At 42.8% G+C, this 13,490-nt stretch overlaps 1 protein-coding gene across 1 annotated transcript in view; it reads left to right on the top strand.

Moving 5' to 3' along the window:
• The first annotated feature begins 6,874 nt into the window (after nucleotides 1-6,874).
• The window catches only part of CHRDL1 (chordin like 1), a 31,501-nt gene continuing 24,885 nt past the window's right edge, over nucleotides 6,875-13,490 (top strand). The window contains exons 1-3 of the mRNA XM_062502961.1: nucleotides 6,875-6,971; nucleotides 8,701-8,813; nucleotides 12,649-12,742. Of these exons, the coding sequence (XP_062358945.1) occupies nucleotides 6,875-6,971; nucleotides 8,701-8,813; nucleotides 12,649-12,742 (304 nt within the window). The remainder of the gene's footprint in view (nucleotides 6,972-8,700; nucleotides 8,814-12,648; nucleotides 12,743-13,490) is intronic.

Raw genomic sequence — 13,490 nt, 5'->3', positions numbered from 1 at the left:
AACATATCCACGACAAGGTAATGAGGAATTGGGCTGCAGTTTGACATTTTATGTAATGCTGTTATTGTTTAGCAAATGGAATTGAAATCTTAGGATCACTACATCCATCTGTATCAGTGACAAATAAATAAATAAATTAACTTCTAGTTAATTTTATTGTTTTAATGCTAGAGCACTGACAACACACTGTGGATGAAGTCCATGCTACAGCAAATACCAAGAGGGTGGAGAATGCTCATGACCATCGTATGCCATAATCACAAAATCATGAACATCCGAAATCCTTTTTGTTGAACAGTGTATGTGAAGCCTGCTTGGTGAACATCCAGACTGTATTCCCAGTATGATAACCGGAGGGGCTGATCCAAACCACAAAAAGTAATTTAGAGATTTTTATAAAATCAGGGGAATAATTTTTAGCATTTTAAGATACATTTTCCAAAGGGCTGCGCTGAATTTATGGGAATACAAAAATCAAAGGAATTCATTATACTAAGAATCTCCTTTCATACATTTTTAGAGTGAAAATTTCACCATAGATAAGCAGAAGGAAAAAAAATAGGGATACTGTGTCATGTGTCTGATGTGTCTCAGAGTTCAATATCTGTTTCAATTAGGAAAACTCCACATGGTGTATAAACATGTTAGCATTGGCATGAACATTTTAGCTTGGTTTATTTTTTCCTCACAAGAACTGAGAAATAATAGCAGGATACCTACATACTGCTCAGTCACTGTGAGGCACAGCCCAGAAACATGGACTTCAACTGGCAGCGTCCCATTATTTATCTGCTTAATTTTCATTATATTTAATGAGAATTGCATGAATAAATCTCTGTGCTTTTAAAAACTTAGGGCATCCTTCAATTGGGAGCAATTCTTTCCTGTCAGGACACCAGAATGCAGAACATATTCAAGTAGTGAGTTCTGCTTGCATAATGAAGGGTAACAACTGCAGATCTGATGCTTTACCAGAGCTCTCTGTCTCACACGTGTGCAGCAGCCCTGAACTTCACAGGCTGCAGGAACAGCCCACTGCCAAGCAAGAGCACAGCACAAGGGGTTTGCTGAGTCAGTGCTGTGGTCTAAGGGGGTAAGACAGACCCCTGCCAAGGGGCTGTGTTAGATGCGAGACAAGGCATAGCATAACGGGCTGTGGTGACACACAAAGAGTAGCAGCTTGTCCTTGTACTTCTTGGTGAGACTTGGCCGGAGCTGGAAGAAAAGGAACAGCTTGGGCATGGGTGTAGCACTACCAGGATCCAGGGGCACTGGCAAACCTTGCCAGCTCAGAAGGAAGGGTCACTCATCAAGAGGCCACCCACAAACATTCAATTCATGCACAATGTCCAGCATGTGCCACATCATCCTTTGGTCTAACAACACAAGCCTTGCTGCAACACTGTGCCATGGGAAGATGAAGGACAAAAACAGACACAGCCATTGTATGTGACCAAGAGAGATGCCAGACTGCATCTTTAGCCAAAGGCCCTCAGAGGTGCCCCAGCAACAGATGAACAGCTTGAGCAGGACCAGGACTGGGAGTCAGACTAGAGCAGCCTGCCCTTGGAAGTCTGGGTTTCCAGCAAGTTGCCAGTTCAGTGAGTCCCAAAACCTCACTTGAAAGAAAAGCTCTTACAGCCAGTTCTCTACAACCGAAATCTGCCAGAGTGGGCAAAGAACTCCAGTTCAAATATCTCTTTATGTTCAGCAAAGGTCTTGCACCTGAATTAGTATATCCAGAGACAGCAGCATCTTCTGAAACAGTCTTGCAGAGTGCAGTGGAAAGTGCTGGCATCTATAGCAACTTTCCCAAAGCACTATTCAGGCCAAATAAGGAATTTATTTTCAAAGAATCCCTCTGCAAAAGAATTCAGGTCACACGTCTATAGAAAATATTTCACTTCTCATTACTACTACACTGGCATGGAGTACTGCAACAATTACTGTTGTCTTCACACACACTGGACTTTGTATCAGCACAGAGAAAAAAATACATGGTGCAAATGCTGTCTAGAGAACAGTGGCACAGTTGGGTGGCTGTGTTAGGTGGATTGTTCTGGAGGATGTCTGCAGTAAAACTGAACTCTGCCCAAGCCCAAAGCTGCATTTACTAAAGTCATGTAGCTGCTATCAACCCAAACTATTAAGCCTGTCTACAAAGACCTGTGGATTTCTACTCACAAAGATTTGTAATAAGATCAGTTCAGTCACACATCTGAGTGTCTATGTTATTCATATACAATTTATCTCACAGGCTGAGCCTGCACGGTCTAACCCAGCACAACATCTAAAGGAAAAGCATTACTATGGGCCCCCAATTTAGAAGCACATGCATGTGCTTAACTCTGCTCCATGAGCATGGATATCCCTCTGTGGGACTGGAGCTTGTGCAGCACAGGTTCTCTGCTTTCATGTGCAACTTACACCCATACTTGTGATTCAGGGTTACCATGTTTTATTCTCCGTTTACATCCCCGTTTCATGCAGTGGCTCTTCCAAAACTATCAGTCTGCAGCCGTAGGCATCACACTGGGGACTAAGAGCTTTAAGCAGTGTTTTTTCCTTAGGAGCATGGATTACTGCCTGTGCACAGCAAGACATACTGGCAGAGTGACACAGAAGTAGGCATGGAGCAGTGCTTTCAAAATGCTTAGCTCCAGAACTTTCTCTTTTCATTATTTAATACTAAAAGTTATATAGTTGCATTTGACACTCAGCCTTGGTTACTCATAAAGTCACACGACAAAAGCCTTAGTAAGTCATCTATCCCTTCCTCATGCTAGTGTAAGGTTTCACCATACATTCTACCTTCAGTGTTTTGTCCAGCTAAGGTACAATGGAATAAATGAAAATTCTGCTCAATTTTCAGCCTTCTGAAACTATCTACTAAGCCTGAGAGGTGTATGACCTCCCAGCAGTGCTTCCCAAACACCCTGGTCCCAAACTAGGGGAAGTAGGCTGTAATTTGTTTCCCAACATGATGTCTTTTCATACCTCACCCTTTTTCTCAGATCATTTGTCAAGAGTTCACTGATTAGTTACAGGGACTACAAGAAGACAGAAGAAGAATGTTTGACCAAGCATATAATGAGTCATGGGTTTAATTTAGTTCCACCAGAAACTCAATGTGACCTTGAAACCTTCTAACACAATAAATCAGACCAGAGGGTATCAGCTTAAGGTGTCTGGCAGATCCCAGTGGATGCTAACTCCGTCGGGTCTGCCTCGGAGGGCACCCCCGCCTAGGAGAAGCCCATTAAAGAGCCGCCTCGGTGTGGAGTCCACTCTCCGAGAAAGCCACCCGTGGGGCTCTCTGCTCCCGCGGAGGAAAAGTGGCCACGGTCACCCAAACCGCGCCTCGACTGAAGGCACCGGAGCACGGCCCCGCCGCCCGGGCGCGCGTTCCGCAGCCCGCAGCTGGCTGTGCGGGCGGGAGGACAGCCCGAGGGGCGGGCGGGCTCCGAGCCCCGCGTCCGCTGTCGCCCCTCTCCGCGGCCCCCCACGGCGGAGCGGCTCCACCCCGGCCGCGTTAGTCACGCCGCTGTGCCGGGCGGCGGGCGCGGGGCGCGGGCGAGGAGGGGGCCGGGGCGGACCTGCTCCCCCCGCCTCCCGCTGCCTGCGGGGCTGCCGGGCAGCCGAGCATCCGCCGGCCTCGGGGCCTCGCTGCGCTCCCCGCCGGGGCGGGAGGCGGTGGCAGGTGCCCCAGCCCGGGACCCTTCCGGAGCTCCCACCCCGCAGCTCAGCCCTTAGCGGATCCCTCCCTCTCCGCTCCCGTCCGTCAGTCGGGGGTCGAAGGCTGGCGGCGGCAGGACCCCGTCCGTCCCCTGCTTGCCTCCCGCCTCCCCCCACCGAACCGAAGGGGACACCTACAAGCTGCGGGAGAAGATTATGGCAACGTGAGGGAGCAGCGGAGCCGCCTGGCCAGACCCCCCCCCCGCAGCCCGGCGGACAGGAGCGCGGAGCCACGCGGTTACCGCAGCCCGAGCGCTGTTCGCGGCAGCCGCGGAGCGGAGCGGCCTCCAGCCCTGCCCCAGGTTTGTGAACTTTGCTGTCCGAGACAAGGCCTCGGGAAGGCGCGGTCCCGCTACGCCCGAGGCCGCGGCACAGACGGCCCAGCGCCGGGACCCGACGTCTCCCGGGTGCTCCGTCCGTCCCGTTTCGCCGGTCGATGTCCCGCCGCCCCCTCGGGGCAGCGCCGGCACCTGGTCCGGGCAGGGGGGGGCAGCGCCGAGCCGAGCTCCCCTCCCGCTCCCCGGGCCGGTGAGCGAGGACCGGCCGTTCTGTCAGAGCAGCGAGAGCCGGGAGCCCGCGGGCGCTGCGCTGCTGGAGACCCCCCCCGCCTGCAGGCACCTCCCGACGGCAGCGGGCGGACGCGCCGCAGGGATAAAGGCTCGGGGACAGACCAGGGGGAGGCTTCGCGCTGCGGGTGCTGGAGGGGAGCGCGGCCGTCGGGGCTCAGCTGCCCGCATCACCGCGGCCCCGCGCCTTGCAGCCTCCGCCAGCTGCCCTCGGCACTGCCATTTTTTGATTTGGGGTTTTTTTTCACTAATAGTAAAACGTGGCGAGGTCGGACACTGCCTCTTGTAGTTACCAAACCGGGCTCTTTGGAGGGCGAGGCGTTAAACAGGGCCCTATCTGCTTTTTTCGCTAATTCATATAAGATGTGGATCGCTTTAATTGTTTCTACAATGCAGAAAATACACCAATAATTAACAGGCTAATACTAACTGGATTATTTAAATCCAGGAATATTTTTAGGATATTGCCCTTTGAGGAAATAGAGGGAGTGTGCTAATAGTGAAAAGTATGTGTTTATATTTGGAGTAACAACAAAATAGAAGTTAAAGAGAATTAAGAAAGGCATCAGAAGTCTCCATCCCATTTCTGTTACTAACTCCTCTATCTCACATTACCGTGCAGCATTTCTGAGAACAAGCAGTTTTATAATATTTTCCAAGTTCTATAATGTTCTTCCTTTTGGAGACTTGGCAATTAAAATGGGCGGATTTCTGAGCCTTTCTATTCCAACTAACCAACCTAGCTAACAGATAAGGTGCTGCACAAAGGATAATTGTGTGCCATTTACAATTATTGTTTGTTTAAGCGATCCCTGAAAGGCTGAAATATTTAAACATTCACGTTTCTGCTAGTCCCAGTGATGTGCTACTGTTGTTCTCAGTCCACGCATGATGTCCTGGGACTAAATTGTGAGGCTTTAATGTTAAGACAGGTTCTTAAAAGAATGTTCGGCTTCAGAAATGCCCCATGTTATTTGAATATGTTGAAACAGAAAAATTACTTAAACTCTTCTCCTGAAATTGAAACATTAGTCTCAACTTGGAAAATAAATGGAAAATTACATTTTGTTACTGAGTAGGGAGTGTACTTTAAAGAATGTTTTTTAAAAAAGATTTTCAGAGGCAATTTGCATTGTTTTGAATGATCTTACTGAGTACAGAGTAGTGGCACAGGTTTAGTTAGTTAAGGAAGATGTCCATTGTGGTTGTGGTTTAGGAATACAGAGAATTCTTGAACAGTGAAAGCAATGAAGCCACAGATCAAATGGGATCACACACCCTTTGTTACAGTATCCTAGGTCTCAACAGTCTTAATAGGAAGATCTTCATTTTAAGGGCTTCTTTACTTACTGGTTGGTTTCATTTAAGTTATCCACCACTTTACTTATACATATATAAATTATTATTTTTGCCTTGATTATTTGTGAGTTTTAACGTATTTATATACACTTCTGTTATTTACATGAAATATGAAGAGGCCAAATTAGTTTACAAAACAGACCACTCATTTTTCCAAAAGTGACTCTTTTTGGGTTATTTACACTTCTGTAAAACTAATAGTGAATCCATATCAAGGCTTTTAAAAACACACCAAAATCTTTCCAACATTGTAAATTATGGACAAATACACTCTGGGAAGATAACACTTTTGTAATGAATGCTCATAAACATTGGAGCATCAAAACAGTAGAATCTTAAGTTGGCTGTATTTTAAAAATCTACTTTAGTTAATTATTTCTGTAAAATAACTCACTTTTTAAAACCCAGAAAAAATAAACAATGGCACATGCAGCAAGTACAATACTAGCTCTGCACCAGACAGAGAAGAATGCATTAAGCTTTGTCCCACATGCAGGATTTTGACATTCAAGAGCTACAGGAATGAAGATGGCAAGTCATTCCCCTGTTCTACTCTTAGCTGTCAAGGCAGTGGAAGGGTTAACTCTAGAAGAATTAATTATACACAATATCAGAACAATAACGTCTGGGAAAGGGGCAAAGGGGTGAGTTGAATAGTGGTAGAAGCCTGCTAGATGTGGTGAGGAAAACTCCCACTGGCTGCAGCAGGGCCAGTGGTTCAACCTGAACAGGGATTTCCACAGTGCAGGACCTGTACTCCAGGGACACCCAAAGTTAACTTTAGGATGAAGCAAACACTATACAACTGACACCAAAGATACATCTAAAAGTGATGCTCTACAAGAACATAACCCAAACTAGTTTATTGGGAAAGAGAACTTTTAAGAATTGAGATTGCTTACTTGCCAGATTGCTTTGAAATAAAATAAGGACATTTTTAGAAGGAATATTTAATTTTCAGCTTTTATGAATAGGAATGTGGCCCCTTTTCCAAAAATTAAATGATCTGAAGGCAAAACTTTTTCCATGAAAGAAATATGCATGATACAGACTTTTTCTTTTTTTTTTTCTTCTGGCAGTTTAGGATTTCTGTGTGCTGGATGAAATCATTGAGTATCTTAAAAGATTGTACTTTAATTAATTTCTTTTTGTTTTTCCCCAGCAGCTCAACATTCTCTTCTTGGAGGCTCTTTCTTTTCCTTTTGACGATAAAGATGGAAAGAAAGTGGATACTGGAGGATTTTAATTTAATCTTTTTTGGTGTGCTCTGTCTCCTTTCCATAGATGGAGGTAAACTAGAACAAGTAAAATGTAAGTAGACTTCAAACAAAGCTGTCCCATTCACCTAAATTGGACATTTTCTTTCTATTTTCAGATGTGGTTCAAAAAAGAATGTCCTAAACCTTCTAACATTCTTCCTCCTTCTAATCCTGTATTTAGTAGAATCAGGTCACACCCACATATGGGGTACATTTTCCTAAAGCTGTACAGGTTATAGTGCATCATAAAGAGCATAACACATCAGTTGGAGAATCTGTTTTGTTCCAATTATCCTGAGTCAGGAGCATGCTTAGTTCTACTTAATAACCTCTGTAAACATCTGACAGATTATCTGGATCTGTCCCATGTATAAGACTATTGTGCTGAAGTTTTCAGCTAGTGTAAAGCTTGTCAAAGACCATTCTGTTGTTTCTTTAAAAAAGCCTCATATGAACTGGATTAGATTCTCAACATCCTTTGAGAAAATTATGAGTCACTTTCTTAAAAAACTGTCAAAAACTTGATGAGAAGAATTGAAAAGAATACAAATAAAATAAAGGGAGCATTTCTGCAAAGCTTATTATCTATGGGAGATGTTAACACATTTCAGAAATCATGGCAAGGAGGAATGGCTACCCAAATAAGTCTGGGAGTTATTGACTGCTTCAGCCTTATTACTAGGTCTCTGGAATGCCCTCCCTACCTGGACAGGTTGGGTTTTGGCCTTCTTCTGACAAAAGACATTATTTGCCCTTGAAAAATCATTAAAATTTTTAGCCTCAGTCTCAGCAGCTTCTGCTTCCAAGGAAGTAGATGGAGGGAAAACAAAAGAGACTGAATTCCAGAAAGGCCCTCTGCCCCACTGAACACACTCACAGAAAAACCATGTGCAGGAACCTCGTTCAAAGAAAGAACAGTGTGGGAAATGACCATATTCCAGTTGTCTGCTTTTTCATATCCTATGTTTCATTTGTCATGCCTCTGTGTGAGGGAAAGTAGATCACAGTTTCTACTAACAGTCCCTAGCTCTGGCTACCTTCTTCTAGCCCAGTAAATGTGAAGACTGTCTGTGATTTGGATTATCACATGGAAGATGGGTATTTTGTTAAGATATCCTGAAGTATAATCTATACTGTGGGTAATGAATTAAACTAAATTTGAATGCCATTAAGGTGACAGAAAGGAATTCCTTCATAGAAACACATAAGAAACACCCATTTATTGTAGAGATTTGAGGTTTCAATATGAATCCATAATATGACAGGAAGGGACAGGACAATAATGTCTGACAGGGTTCAGACATATATGGATTTCTGCAACTGCAAGGTCAGAAGTGCTTAGTGAACAAAAATATTTTGAAAGCTGATGCATAAATTATTTCAATATCTCTCTGCAGTACAAGCTAGGATTTTCCTGAGTTGGACCAATTGCTTTGGTTTTGCAATGAAGGGGTTTTGTTTCCTGTAAGCCTGAGTGATCAGGCACTTAAATCTTCTTACCTAAACAGGTGAAAGGATAAACTCACCTGTATGAAAGCCATTTTGTCATCATTTCAGGAGTTGCAATTTTGGAAAAATGGGAGGCTGTGTCATTTATTTTGGTTTGGGAGGTTTGAAAAAAACAGCATGTGGAATTAAGGGTCTTTCTGTTGTGTGTGTTGTGTAATTCTCTAGGAAAAGAAAAAGTAGTTTACAGAAAATTCTGCAGATCTAAATATACTTCAGAAATATGGAATGGAAATTTTCATTCATAGCTCTTTCAATTTTTTACTGTTTTACAGATTCAGATACTTACTGTGTGTTTCAAGATAAGAAATACCATGTAGGAGAAAGATGGCATCCTTATCTAGAACCCTATGGCCTTGTTTACTGCGTTAATTGTCTTTGTTCAGAGGTAGGACTGCTGAGTTATTGAACCTACTACTCCTACTTGCTTCATTGACTAGTATCCTTTCTGATGTAGCTACAGTTTGACAAAGCCCAATCCTGTTTTCACTAGTGGGTCCTGGTCATGATGCAGGAAATGGAGGCAGGTGATCCTAGTGAAAAGAAAATATTAACAGAGAAGACCAGTACTGGCAAAAATACATGGCATAGCATAGACAAAACAACTCCTTAATTAGCCAGAAGCTTTGTGGATGCTGGGCACTACATCTCGACTGATCAGGCCCCACTACCTAAGTATAATCTTTGCAGTTCCACCAATATGGATTGATTATGCTGAACCTGACTTTGGTACTTTGATCTATGTATAGTGCCAACATCTTCCATTCAAAGCATCTGCTGCCATAAAGTGCTGAAGGAACAGGCTTAGATATCACTGTTAGTAAAAGTCAGTCAAAGAAGAATGAGATGATGAAACAGGAGAAAAGGTTATGGGGAGCAGAGAGAATTGGATAGAACATGAAAGGGCTCCAATCAGTGGATGGCTGATGCAAAAACACAGCAGTCAGAGATCCCCATAGTATGTCATATACAGCTGGGAGGAGGCACAAAAATGAAGGCAGTTTATGTCTGTTAGAGTACTTTAAAATAAACAATAAGGGATCTTAATCACTAACACATGAGACACTCCAGATGTTTGGTTCTGTCCACTATATTTAATGCAGAATAAAGTATTACTTTCTATTTTCCCTTCCTGCAAGTGTAAAATACTGGGCCCCTGTGCAGCATTTGCTCTGAGGGAATCTGCTACTACAATTCAGTGTACAAACAACAGTCCCTCAAGTTTAGCTGCAGAATGCAGCTGTGAGAGAAAAAACAACGTAGGAGGAAGGGAAGGAAAAGTCTTTGTTTAGAGCAAAAAGGAGTTTCCACTCAACTTTTGTTGATGTATATACAAAGTTGAAAACTCCCTCAAGAGTTTGTGTGAAGTAAAACACCCATTTAAATCTCTGGAAGAATGTGTCTTTGGAGGGGAAAAAATTAACTGGAAATCCTAGAGGTCTGGATACAAATAAATGCTCGATGATTTTTAGAGAGATGTTAGACAGTTTAGAGGAATAGGAAAGTGCCTGGTCAGCTCCTCTAGACAACAACATTACTGGGACCCAGACACACCCACACACTATGAGCTTCCAAAAAACAGTCTGTTTAATTTTTAACTTGGGTGTGGAAGACACTGATAGTTCAGGGCAGCAGGTTTAGTAAAGAAGGAAATCCCACCATACTGCTTATGGTAGTTCCTAGTACATGCAGCTCAGAAGTGGATTGGACTCTAATCCCTTGTTTGCTATGTTTTACCTTTGGTGTACCATGAGGATGCAAAATGTAACCGTGGATAACTTCAGCAGTGAGGATGCTGAGGGATCTCTTGAATGTGATCTTGTCGTCTAGAAGGAAGATTGCAAATAACCACTGCAGCTTCCACCCCTCTCCTCTGAGCTTTGTCCTGGCCAAAATCATGCCCTCAGAACACTGACCTACCATAAAAGCTCCTGAAGCTTCATCAGTTTCATGAAGTTTCCTTCAGGAAACCCTCAGCAATTTATATTTTTAACAAAATAAAGGCATTAGAATACATATCATGACATAGCACAAGCAAGACCACAAACCAAATATGACAGTGTAAAAGATGAAGGTAAAGTGTGCTACAGGTAGCAAGTAAGAGAGATCTAAGTATACACCACGTGTGATTCCCTGGCAGATAGGCAGAGGATCTGTAGAGTCTGATGCAGTGACAGTCCCTCACACTGCAGAGAAAAGCACAAAAATCCCAGGGGGTCTCTATGTCCAGTGTATCAAAATGTCTTTGCTGGCCACAGATGTTGTGATTCACATGATGTCTGCACAAAAGTCACACCAGCCAGGCAGCAGACAGATATCTCTGCTCTGTCTCTAAACAGTCTGTCTGTCCATGCCCCCAGAACACACGATTCTGATATTTAAGAAAAAGGAGAGGCAAATTAACTAAACAGAGGCCAAGTTATTCAGCCTGGCATTAAAAAAAAAATAAATTCCTGGTTTTGTGGGTATATAGTATTGTATTTTTACAAGTTATAAGTTACATACTTAAACCAGAATAAAACTAAACATAATTCAGTGTTCTCACCCTGTTCCCCCTTCCTTTTACAACCCCTCCTCCCCCCCAGTTCATAGTGGAGCCTGTTACTGTCAAGTAAAATTGAGTACTTACAGTTTGTCAGATCATTATTTTACTCCCTAAAATACAGCAGTTTGTTGCTTTTGCTTGTGTTCATAGTCGTATCTGCAGACCTCAGGCTAAATGGCCAACACTCCATTGATGCAGAATGTACCTGATGCAGAAATACAACCTTGTCCCTGGCTTAGAGACTGACCAGCACTTGAGTCCTGCTCTGGTCAGTGGGGCTGTTCTCCCAAATTCCACTGTGAATGTAGGCATAACATCAGTCTCACTGATCAGTTACAATAGCTCTGTCCTGTGACAGACAGTGGAGTCTGGCTGGCAGCATGGAGCAGCAAAGTTGGCTGCAGAATTTTATCACAGCTGACCATGCACAGAAACTAAACATTCACCTCAGGAGATTCCACAGGACTTAAAATGAAAAAGAGTGAGGTCATAGAACAGGACAAGTCAGCAACATGAAGCCAGGTGTGCAGGCAGTGGCAGCCTTTCTTCTACAGCAGTGCTTCACAGGCTCCCACGGGTGCTGGGCAAGCAGCTGTGCAGGGATGGTCCCTATTCTGTGAAGATGTGAAGTCTAAAATTTGCTCCTCTTCTACAAAATCAGTGTATTTCATTTCAGTTCTTAGTGGAAACAGATGGTGATAATGATTTTAGTGTCTCTTTCCAAAGCAGATGCACAACTGTAGTTTGTGGCTAGCAATGATCTAACAGTAGGATTCCAGCCTGTGGTCTGCAGATATTTGTCAATGAATTGTTTTGAAAGAGATGACTAGAAAGGCCTATACATCTGCTGTCTAGGCGAGTCTGAACATCCACTGAAAACATTTCAGTGGTTCAGAAGGCATATGAAAATAAAGTGGGTTTAGTCCTGACACCACCTAAAACTACAGTCATAATTTAACATTCATGCTGAAAGGTCTTTCTTGTTATAAACATGAGCAACTCAGAGGTAAATTAAGAGGATGAATTATAGATGGGAAGTGGGAATTTGAAATGGATAGTCTTTTCTGGTTACAGACACCAGAGAATAAAAATTCCTTGTGTTTTAGTTATAAATCAAACTTATATGTGGTCAAATAGATTATTATGTTAGTGACATGAATAATGAACCTTATTCCCAAGATTTAACTCACATTTCTTAGAAAAATGTCTACTTATCATCTGGATTTTTTGTCTACTGGGAAAGCAATAAAATGAAAACAAAAGACTCTCCACAGTTTTCAGGAACAATTACAGATGCTATTGTCTCTTGTGGTCTTGAACTAACCCTCAGTAGGGGATACCTCAGAGACCCGCCATTTATCCATGTCTTAGTTTTGGAAATACAATTCCTAAGCATAATCTGCTCAAAAGGAAAAGACAAATGGAAAGAAAAAGAGAAATGGAGATTGTTGCTATCCATTTTTAGACACTTCCTCAGATTTTAAGATTTTCAAGGATTTCTGACTTCCAGCATAAATTCAAAGGCAGTGGAAGTATCTGGGCATATCTTGGTGTGAGTGAAACCAGAATGCTGTGAAAAGGCATTTAAGAAAAAATGTTTGGATGTAGAGTAGAGAACACAGAAATTTGTAAGATAGCACATTTCATTAAAATACTGTGTACTATGTTCCACCTGCAGAATGGAAATGTTTTGTGCAGCAGAATAAGATGCCCAAGTCTACACTGTGCTTCCCCTGTGCATGTACCACAGCTGTGCTGCCCACGATGCCCAGGTAATTCCTATTAGTGACAAATAGTCCTTTCTGAAATAGTATTTAATATGTTCAGTAACAACAAAATTAACTATCTGTTCTGGAAAACTTCTGTGAAGAAAACATCCTACTGTATCCATTTAGGTCATGAGAGGCTTGTCCTACAGTAAGTTACAGTATTTCCCATGGTGTTTTCTGTTTAGGAAATCAGAAGTATAGATTTCTGAAAGGATCAGGTAAGCTACCAAGTCCAATCCCCTACAATCCAGGCAGAAAGTAGCAGTTGTTTCATTGACTGTCCATTTCAGACTCCTTATCTCTAAACTCTATCACAATGAAACACTATCCAACAAACTTCCTAGGTTTCTGGTTTTGGTACTTTTCATAAGAGCTGGCCAAAATATATGGTTATTTGCAATGGCTGTCTGTTATCAAGCAATTCAAAACTGCTTTGGCAAATGTGCATTTGTATAGTGTCACTGTACAGCCAGTCTGGTTAACGTTCACCTTTTACATCTCAGGTTCCAGGCATAGCTTCATAATTAGTAGAGACTGTTGTAAATCATAGAAGCAGTGCTGTACAAGTTTATGACTGTATAAATCCAATTGGATACTGTATAGTAAATTCTCCAGACTTTACATTTATTATATGCTCATTATTAAGAACCATTGTATGAAAGAGACTAAGCAGGATCTTTCATGAGCCTGTTCCAGCATTCCCAGCATTCCAGCATTCCCATGGCCTAATGGCTGATAGATTTCACTGGAG

This window comes from Cinclus cinclus, chromosome 15, assembly GCF_963662255.1.
Source record: "Cinclus cinclus chromosome 15, bCinCin1.1, whole genome shotgun sequence".
Lineage (NCBI taxonomy): Eukaryota > Metazoa > Chordata > Aves > Passeriformes > Cinclidae > Cinclus > Cinclus cinclus.
The sequence above is the reverse complement of the archived record's forward strand: the minus strand, read 5'-3'. Positions and strand labels throughout refer to the sequence as shown.